The sequence below is a fragment of the Gasterosteus aculeatus genome, chromosome 5 (genome assembly GCF_964276395.1).
Source record: "Gasterosteus aculeatus chromosome 5, fGasAcu3.hap1.1, whole genome shotgun sequence".
Classification (NCBI taxonomy): Eukaryota; Metazoa; Chordata; class Actinopteri; order Perciformes; family Gasterosteidae; genus Gasterosteus; species Gasterosteus aculeatus.
Window position 1 is genome coordinate 10,335,422 of NC_135692.1, and position 9,894 is coordinate 10,345,315.

At 40.1% G+C, this 9,894-nt stretch overlaps 1 protein-coding gene across 2 annotated transcripts; it reads right to left on the bottom strand.

Moving 5' to 3' along the window:
* Window positions 1-222: 222 nt before the first annotated feature.
* Window positions 223-9,894, bottom strand: LOC120819336 (5-hydroxytryptamine receptor 3A). Of its 2 annotated transcripts, none has more exons than XM_078103300.1 (15): window positions 8,893-9,894; window positions 8,692-8,814; window positions 8,043-8,144; window positions 7,737-7,814; window positions 7,520-7,564; window positions 7,241-7,342; window positions 6,997-7,160; window positions 6,605-6,649; window positions 6,382-6,491; window positions 4,407-4,576; window positions 4,091-4,248; window positions 3,187-3,397; window positions 2,940-3,065; window positions 2,752-2,813; window positions 223-2,574 (listed from the first exon to the last, which is right to left on the bottom strand). In XM_078103300.1, exons 3-15 carry the CDS (start codon window positions 8,080-8,082, stop codon window positions 2,338-2,340), a joined length of 1,548 nt encoding a protein of 515 aa, XP_077959426.1. In that variant the 5' UTR covers window positions 8,083-8,144; window positions 8,692-8,814; window positions 8,893-9,894; the 3' UTR covers window positions 223-2,337. The 2 variants fall into 2 exon arrangements, with proteins under 2 accessions (XP_077959426.1, XP_077959425.1); XM_078103299.1 differs by having other exon boundaries at window positions 8,043-8,243; window positions 8,893-9,887.

Here is a 9,894-nt window from a genome sequence, read left to right on the forward strand (position 1 = left end):
TCACTTCTCCACCGACTCAACCAGTTACATTTAATAAAATATCAAGAAGCATCTTAATTGTCACGGTTTGGGTTCATGTCTGGTTTTATTTTGTAGTTTCTTGCCTCTGTTCTCCCTGGGTCACGTCACTTCCTGCCTGGTCCTGTCTTCCCCTGTGATTGTTGTCGGGATCTCCGATCCCCCCGAGTTGGTTGATGAGAAGGATCGCCACACGTTGATCAATTAAAGTCAAAAAGTTAACATTTATTTAGAAGAGAAAAAGATTACATGAGCAATTCTCCGCAGATATCTGTCTCTAACTATTACTTGCAAGCAGGAGGTCCAACACACCAGCACGTATTCCAGCGTTCTGTGTAATGGCGTCCCCGAGCAGTAAAAACGCTGTTTTTATACACTTGAAGACAGTTCTTAGCGCCAGTTTCGAGAAGCCACAAATCAAGTTGAGATAAGAACTCAGGTGAAGCTGATGGTAACACACAATGCTCCTCTGATCGAAGATCCGTGAGAGCAAGATGACCCCCTTCCCCAAACACTGCTGAAAACCTTAAATCTTTCTATCTCTCCATCTCAGGGTCAACCATTGAGACCTGGCTTTTTGCACCGGACAAATGTTTACAACATGTTTCATCACTACTGGCATTTCACATTGTCTGTCATGTCATGATTGTTTCCAGCTGTTTCCAGTCGTCTGCACCTCCAGTGTATTTAAACAATGTGTTTCTGTTGTCACTTGTTGCGTCATCACTAAATGTTCGTTGGCAGAAGCCTGTGTCCTTGTCCATGTTCTTTAAAGTTTAAAGTTAAAGTTTGTTTTTGCCTTTTTGGAGTTTTGAGTTTTTGGAAGTTTTTGGACTATTAAAGTCCCTTTTGTTTCCCGAAATTCTCTGCGTCTGAGTCCTACCTTCCCTCTCCCCTCGCACAGACCCTGCTCCTGACATTAATCCCATCACTGTCACACACACACACACACACACCAGTTCTTTAAACGGCATCACTTGGCATCAATGTCACATTAAACTCATTAAAGGTTCAGATCCCCTTCCAGGTAGTAGGTGCTTGTGATTTCATAAAAGCAGTATCATAAGTAAACAAAGTCAAATGAGTTTGCCACAAGCCACAGGGGAGATACAGCCAACATGTGGAAGAAGGTTCTCTGGTAAAATAAGTACATGTTGTGAACAAGTGAACTTTTTGGCCTCAATGCAAACTGCTAAAACTGTGCATCACCCTGAACACACCATCCCAACAGTGAAATATGGTGGTAGCATGCTGTTGCAATAGTTTGATATTTTTCAATCAAAACTACAAATTACAACCATATGGTGGCACTAGAAAAGAATGAGGGGATCCCAAAGTCATTAAGATTATTCTTCATCCACTGGACTACGTCACCAGTGGAACTGAAACCACTGAATGTATACAAAACCAAACCAGAAATGTATAGCTTTGAATTTATTAGCCCAATATAACAATACGATAGTAAAAACATTAATGTCTGTCAGCTCAGGTGCTCTAGTTGCTACTTTAAATGCGTTCTTGTCTGCCAATGGTTACATCAAAGTAACTTGGAAAACAAATTGATGAATAGACAGATAAAAAGATACATGACAATACATCATATTCTCAATATTTAAAATTTTCTGCAAGAATCTAGACAACCTGGTAAAGCTTGTACGATACATCAAGACGTTATTGACGACGTGGATAAATGTGCATAAATAAAGCATGTAATCTCTCAAACCATAAAACAAAAACAACCTTACATATCTTCAATGGATTGTATATTAGTTATATAGTATGCATGCGGAGTATGATGGTTGAACAAACAGAACCCACCCTCTGTTATTGTGAGGAAATATAAGAAAAACACATGAAAGGGTAATTGATTGAAATAGAACATTACCAAATCCCAGAATGAAGAAATGAATAATTAAAGCTGATTCAAAATTACATTTACAGCATAGAAAGCAAAGTGGTTAAGGACAGAGGAGCAAGGGCTTCTCCTGGCGAGACTTCTCAATTAAACGTCCTTTCTGTAATGCCGATATGTGATTTGGTATGCGAGGACATCGTCCACTGTGCTTTATACCAATAACCAGAATGTAATGTTGACATTGTGCTGATTCAGTATTGATTTACAAATAGCCCGTTTGGCACTGTAAAATAAAAACAAGTTCTCTGATAACATATAATGAACAAAAGATAATTGTAACGTTTTTCTACTTTACAGGGACCGCTCACATCAAGAAGACTACCGATTCACAAAGTGTGCTCAGCAAGATATTGATAATATTAGTAATCACTTCATTGAGGATGCCCATGTTAATCTAGCGAGCACTACTCGTCATCTTTAGTCCACTGTGAAAAGAGAACAATCAAAAACACAATGACAGCTATGACATAGGTAATGATGAAAACAATGTTGACTTTTTCAGCCACCCTGGTCCAGCAGCCGGCCTTATTTCCTTTCTTCCTTCCGTTGAGGACCCGAGTCAGCGTTTTCTCCACATCCCTCAGCTCATCTGAGATGTTCTCCAAAGCAATGGACTCCACAGTCGGTTTGCTGCTGTCGCCCTGCAGGAAGGATTCAGTTAATTATTAATAAAAGAGATATGGACGATTGAATATTGAAAAAAGTTCTACATTTTATATTTTGTTTTTCTGTGCATTATGATGCAAGTTATGCTCAACAGTTTTTATACTTTTTGTTTTGTAATTTAATAGATCTTCAAGATGCAACACAACCTTTACCTCTTTGGCGACTGACAGTTGTTCGGATGGAGTTTCATCAGCAGACGTGCTTTTCTTCAAATCTAAAAGAATACGTTAGATTCAATGACAGTAGAGAATATGAAGTTGAATGAGGAATTTGTAGAGTTTGTGCTTCATCCCACCTCACCAGCAGTGAGCTTTGCCCAATTTGTCTCATCAGTACTCACTCCGTCTTTGCTCTTCATCTTCCCTGTTTTCTTCGACTGCAGCGTCTTTTCCTAATAGATACATCATCAAAATCGTCTCCACCAGGCTCAGCATCATCAGACCAAAAACCCCAATGCAGTAGATTGCTGAAGGGAGAAGTTATCATCAATAATGTAGATGGCTAACGGGGGAAGGCAGCGTCAATGTGGACATATTGAATCAGTACGGTTGATGCTCATGTGAAGTGTAGACTGCGACCCTCCTTACCAATGAGAGGAATCCTGTCTGAAGAGGCAGGCAGGATGTCATTGAGGATAAGCTGCATCACAGTGACAGCCAGCAGCACCGTGACCTTGAAGCCGAGCTTCTCGCCCCCACTGTCTGAGATCCCAAAGGAGGCCAAGTCCAGACCCAAGAAGAACATGATCGGAAGCAAGAAGTTGGCGATGTAGAGGGAAGACCGCCGCTTCATGGTGATCTGTGAAAGACGGACAAAGGTCAGTTAACGCTTCCATCTGCAACGGCCACAAACAGTCACATGCAGGTAAAACAAGATAATCGGACCCAACATGCGCTCGTCTTCAACAGCAGAGCAAAACGTGTTCAAGACGTTAGTTAGGTAGAAGTATTAATGAAACAGGAAAGTATTTATCGGTAAGATCAGCAGAGTCCATGTAAAACAGGCATATTTAGATCCATGAATATATATTCAGATTTATTCAAGCAAGAAAGGGAGGATAGAAAGACCTAAAAGTAGAAAGAAGAAAGGAAACAAATAAATAAATAGCTAGGACATAAATATGGAAAACTACAAAACATCAAACAAAGAAAGACACAAATAAAGAAGGAAAGAACGGTTGGAACAAGCAGGGAGAGGTGACATGTTGCTGCTGCCTTCGGGTGTACTGAAGATCTACATGAGGGCCGGACTGTTGTTTGGGCTTATGAGCCAAACAGCTCTCACAATCTTCCAGGCTTTTTTGAGTCACTGGGTTTTATCTGAATAAAAACTTAGGTAGTCTTCTGTTCATCTATCACTCCCTGTTCTCTCTACTTTTCTTTATTTGTGTCTTGACAAAGATTTCACAATGTATCTCCTTAATACAGTTTCCACATACAACTTCCAATTTTCTTCATGTTCTTATAACAGTGTGTATCCAGAGAAACTTACAGTGTAAATCAGCATGGTTTTATATCCATTATGATCTTCGACCACTTTCTCGCTGATGGTCAAGTTGACAAACAGCCACTCGGATTGCGTCATTCTTTCAAGGGACCATTCCATAGTCCATTGGCTATCCGCCCAAGTTGTAATCTTCAGATTCTCATCTGATTTGGGAGATTAAAGAAAGGATTGCATGATATTTGTGTTCCGGTGATAAGAAACCAAAGTCATTAAAACATTCACATTCAAACTCAAACAGTGATGAGAACACATTAACAAGGCACAGGAATTCATGAAACTGAACACAAGGTTTAGGACTCACATGTGTGTGCAATGGACTTGAAAGTCAGTTTGCAGTTCTGGACGTCAAAGGGAAATTTGTAAACTTCCATCCTGCAACTGCTGACCACCACCATGTTTCTTTGAAGATAGACCTCTCCATCAAAGTCAAGGGCGACATAAGGACTCATAGGAACCTTATTATCCTCTATCCTGAATGACAACAAACACAAGTTATTTTAACTGAATTTCACATTTTGCATTATCTATAATATTGTACAATATGACAAGTCTGGACCACAAAACTACACTGTAACTGTAAATGACCACTAGCATTGTTCTTTTATTTTGATGATCCTGTTTCCTACTTAGATTTTATGTGACTTTTATTTTGACATCATACTATCTGCTCACGTGATTAATCGCTCGCGCTCACGCTCACATTTGTTCAATAGAAGACACGAGAAGCTAGCTAGCAACTTAATAAGTTAAGCTAATGGCAGCGGACTTCCCTGGATTACCACTTTATAGCACCCTTTGATATATCGTCTGGTTTCCCTCCCTCCCGCCCCTTGTCTGTTCCTGGTCTGTTTAGGGCCATCTGGAATTTGGCCCTTGAGGGGGGAGTTCTGTCACGGTTGAGGTTACTGTCTGGTTTTATTTTGTAGTTTCCTTCCTCTGTTCTCCCTGGGTCATGTCACTTCCTGCCTTGTCCTGTCGTCCGCTGTGATTGTCTGTCAGTCATGATTGTTCCCAGCTGTGTCCAATCACCTGCACCTCCCTTGTGTATTTAAGCCATGTGTGTCTGTTGTCACTTGTCGCGTCATTGTTCATTGTATGGAAGTCCTAGTCCCTGTCCACGATCTTGTTCTCGTTCCTGGTTCCTGTCTTCGTTTTTTGCCCCTTGGCCTTTTACTTTTGAAAACCCTTTTGACAATTAAAGTCCCTTTTCTTTTTGAAAACTCTGTGTCTGAGTCCTACCTTCCCCGCCATGCAGCTCCCTGACAAAAAATACTACTCGCAATAGTAGTGAGTATAATCCGGAGCGCCGTATATATAGATCAATTGGTTAATTGGTTGATCCATACTGGTTGTACACGCGCTCAAGGCGCTCTGCTAAATATGCCAAAGCTCGGTCTACGACGGCGAGATGCTGAGCGGCGCTCAAGCGCGTGAGATGAGGAGCTTGTTTCAGGGCGCGTCGGAGAAAAAAAGCTGTCGTTCTTGCCGAGCGCTTAATGAGATTAAAGAGCGAGAGACGGTGCCTTTTTCTTTACAGTAGCTGAACCATCTTAACGGGGAAAATAAGTAATTCTAAAAGGGGCCCTTGGCAGGCAGCTTGGCTGGAGAGCAGCCGAAGATTTAAGGCGTGGATGGCGAGGGGGGCGGCGGTTGCGGACGCACCTCGCAGCATCGATCGGACCATGAAAGCACCGTCTCCACCTCCCCACATCCCCCCCATCCACCCGCCCCGATGTCAAACGTTTGACTGCAGTATCTTATGCGCCTTATAATCCGGTGCGCCTTATCGTGCCGAAAATACGGTAGTTATAAGTTACATACATTTGCTGAAAAATCAATAAGGGCTTCATTTAGTGAAATCACAACTGTGAAAAAGTGAATGTGTACAACAACTTTGTGGAAGTGGAAAAGAAGCCCAACTATGTGTAGCACTTTCCGTTCGTGCACCAAAATAACTCAATAATAAATCGAATGGACAAAATGCATTACAAAATATGGTATAGCAACTTTCACACCTCAAAGAGAGTGGCAGGAAAAGAAGTAGTTACCAAACCATCTCCAAGTACCAGCAAGAGCCAAAGAAATGTTAACTGGTTCCACTCTACATATTATCCTGTAGCTCATGTAAACTTTAGTAGCTCCACTCAAAAAATATTTTAATTCTTAGCTTGAACTAGATCAAGATCCGTAAACGCAATGATATTCGACAAAACAATAACGTGTGTTGTGGACATGTGTGGATGGTTGAGGATGAGAGTATGCATATTAAATCTCACATCTCTTCGATTGTTAGATCTGGAGTCCACAATACATCCGAAGGGGGATAAATCTTCCTAATACCGCAGAAATCTGCAGGCTTCCATGTTATGTCTTCGTCGTACCACCTCTACAGAGGAAAACATGGGAAAGGGCATTGAAAGACATTTGAGTTTCCCAAAGAAGGGAGAGGTGAGAATTAATTTAAGTGAAGATATGCTTTCTTTGCCTGAGAGTACTCACCAAAGTAACCCAAATGTAGGAAACAAACTGCTGTTTCTTTTCGTTCTATGAGAAAATCAAAACATGTAAAATGAAAGTTGCTGCATCCAGACTTCAGGGTAAATGTCATTAAACTCTAGTTTCTAAGAGTTTACAAAGAGACAGAGAATTTCCATATGACCCTACAGATGAGTCAGATACTGTGAGTGAACAAACATCTATTAATTAATTAACGCCCATTGAATATAAATTAGAAAAAACTCAGATCACAGAAACTAGAAAATCAGCCTCCTCAAACTTGAAACTCTTGCCTGTTTTAAAAATATCTTTACATTACAGACAAACACAGATTTGGTACGAAGAGAACTTTGTTTAAAAAGGATTTTAATTTATAATCTTAAGTAGCCACTCACCACTTCTAGAATGGCATAGAGACGCATGTCCACATTTACAGATGTGGTTGATGAAGAACGAGAAGGCCGAGAAGGCCGGATCTTGGAGTTGTTGTTGTCTTTCACCAGGTTCAAGCGGTTATAAATAGCCCGATGGGAGCAGTCTGCGACATGGTTCATCACACCTACAGTGAAAACATCATGACATGTTACGTATTAGAAGGTCTAAGCAGGAAAGAAATTGCCACAAAATGTAATTTCAGACCTTCAGATTGTTGATTTACGACAGTCGTGTTCGTATCATTCTGGTTTGTATAGTTCCCCTGTTGAAGCTTGGGATATTTTGAGTCCTGGTTGGTACTTCCATCTAGCAATAAAAAGTACACAGGTTCAACTTTTATTTAATTGCAGGAATTTAAACAAAAACTCTAAGAACACACAATAAACTTTTTTGAAGAAAAGATTTTGACTTTTTGTCTTTTTTTTTTGTTTTGTTAGAAAAGTATCTTGGTAAACAGAATGTTTTGAATGAATATTTTCCCACTGAGCTCTGGTGGTTTGAAGATGTCTGTCGTTGAGATGTTGAACCCTGTAAAACAACAATTAAACATGTTAATATCATCATTCAGGAACACTGTCCCCGTTTAAGAGAATTATCCACTGCAACTGAAGGGTTTTAGGAACTAGATATGTAAGGTCAGCCCATGTTAATCCGTATACATTTAACAAACAATCATTTGTTAAAATACTAAAATACACACCTTCATAATTGTCCTGATTGAAGTTTGGTGGATCATCATGAAGCTCTGTTTGTTCTGAAATATTGGAGGTGCTCCCACCTGACAAAAGAAGTTCACAGCCTTTAACCTGATTCCACTGAGTGGTTTAAAGGCTTTTAACTGTGTTAAAAACCACATTGAGGACAGTTTTTGGAAACAGCTTGAAGTATTATTTTTAGTCAAATTCTGTATTCTGACAAATTCTGTATCGTTAACCGAACCTAATTCCCCTAAATTGTGTTGGGATGAAGAATGACATTTCCAGCCAACAGAAATGTTCCGTCTTACCTGAGACGAGGAACAGAAAGAAGAAACCAGCGAGCATCATGACTGTGACCTCGTCCTCTATGGTGTCTGGAAACGTTTGTCAAGGTGTAATCACCACCCCTCCTGTTATTGGAACAGGGACGGACAATTGTTATGGCCAGCCCTTTGTTTTTGTGATTTTGTGACGCCCAGGAACTGCGATCATCCCCCACAAGCTGTCGGCTGTGTTTTAAATGAAATACACTGTAATAACACTTTGTCTACATAGAAATTAAATGAAAAAGATAATCATTTTCTGTCAGGAACACAAAGAACATTCTTTAATCACAAGGTTCTCACAAGTCACCAAAAAGACTGTGGTCTCCAGAACTGACAAAAACATAAATAGGTCTGTGTTTGTTTAAGGACAAATGCACAAATACATGAAAATATACATGCGAATATGATATGCCAGTGAACTAGAATTTTACAATACAACCAGAGATCTCCATATTATATACATGCATTAAATGTTGATTTAACATGCAGTTAAACATGCAAAAGGCATTTACAAAACACTGAACTAAGGACACATTTCTTCAGCAGCTTTGCCAAAACAAGTGTGGAAAATGAGGCTTTTATAATTGGACATATTCAACAAAACCATGTCAAATGAAACCACTGTCAGAACCTGCTGAACCTTCTCCTCTGCCTTCCCGTTGTTAAGGAGAAGGGACAATGTTTTCTCCATCTCTCTCAGCTCGTCCGAGAGTTTCTCAGAGGCATGGTGATCTGTCAGTGTGCTGTTGTTGCCCTGCAAAAAAGGGCCAGTAAACCGGTGAATACAAGAATGGAACAATATCATATGGTTCATACGTGAGTCGATTCTAACCTCTTCATTAGTCCGACAGTCAGATGGTGGTCACTCCCACAGTGGTCAGTACATCGTGTTTGAGTGGTTTTTAAGAGGAGAAATAAGAGGTTGGTGGAGACTAAATGTGCTGTAATGAAAACGTTGCACTTATTGCAACTAATACTTCAACAAACATTTAGCTGCTTTTTGTTATCACGCCATAACACAATGTATGTCTAATGAGTTTAGTGTGTTATTCTATGTTCTGATTGGTATATACGTGTGCATTTACAGTTGCCATGGTGAACCAGCTGATGCAATTGATTGTACTCTTTGTAGTTACATCAAAAATTTGGTGGAAATAGATATGATGTCTTAGTAACAATAATGAATTCTGTGGTACTTGGCTAATAGGTTGTCGTGTAGCAGCTCCATCCAACTTTAAAAAAGAAATATTTACGTGCGTCATTCGCATCTGAAGAAGGTCAGATCCACAGCCAACGACGGGCTTAAACCCTCAGCATCCACCTGCTGACTCCAACTATTGGAAAACAGTCAATATCATTTACATCACACTGCAATTCAAGATCAAATTTAAGTAGCTCCAAATTTCTTTTCTTTCTTTCTGTGTCCTGAGGCATGAACAAACACAATCTTTTCATGTCATGTTTGCAGAAGGACACGCCATTAATCACGAGCTGAATGAAAAGATGGAGCTTCACCTGTCACCACCTCAGGGTGATGTTAGCTTATCATGTCTTCCTACAATAGTATAAAGACTGTTTTGTGTTTACTTTAATAAAAGTGAGCAAACATTAAAGTTATTAATCTTCTAAACAAATACAAGGTGCACAGCATCAGTACATTCTACCATCCAAGAAGCAGTCACGTCACCAGCCGTGAAACCTCAACTCGTTTCCTTAACAAACAAGTTGCATAAACATGTAAATGAGCTGCTGGTGGTGGATTCTGTTTTGCTTCAGGCACATCCAGGTTAACATCCTCTAGTGTTCAGTCCTTATGCCAAGCAGAGTCTACTAG

Excerpts from the sequence above, each read along its gene's own strand:
- LOC120819336 (XM_078103300.1), bottom strand. The coding sequence starts at position 8,082 with ATGATGCTCGCTGGTTTCTTCTTTCTGTTCCTCGTCTCAG. Across the intron at positions 7,161-7,240 it reads CGTAAATCAACAATCTGAAG|GTGTGATGAACCATGTCGCA; the intron begins GTCTGAAATTAC and ends TTTTCACTGTAG. Across the intron at positions 2,814-2,939 it reads AGATGAAGAGCAAAGACGGA|ATTTGAAGAAAAGCACGTCT; the intron begins GTGAGTACTGAT and ends GTATTCTTTTAG.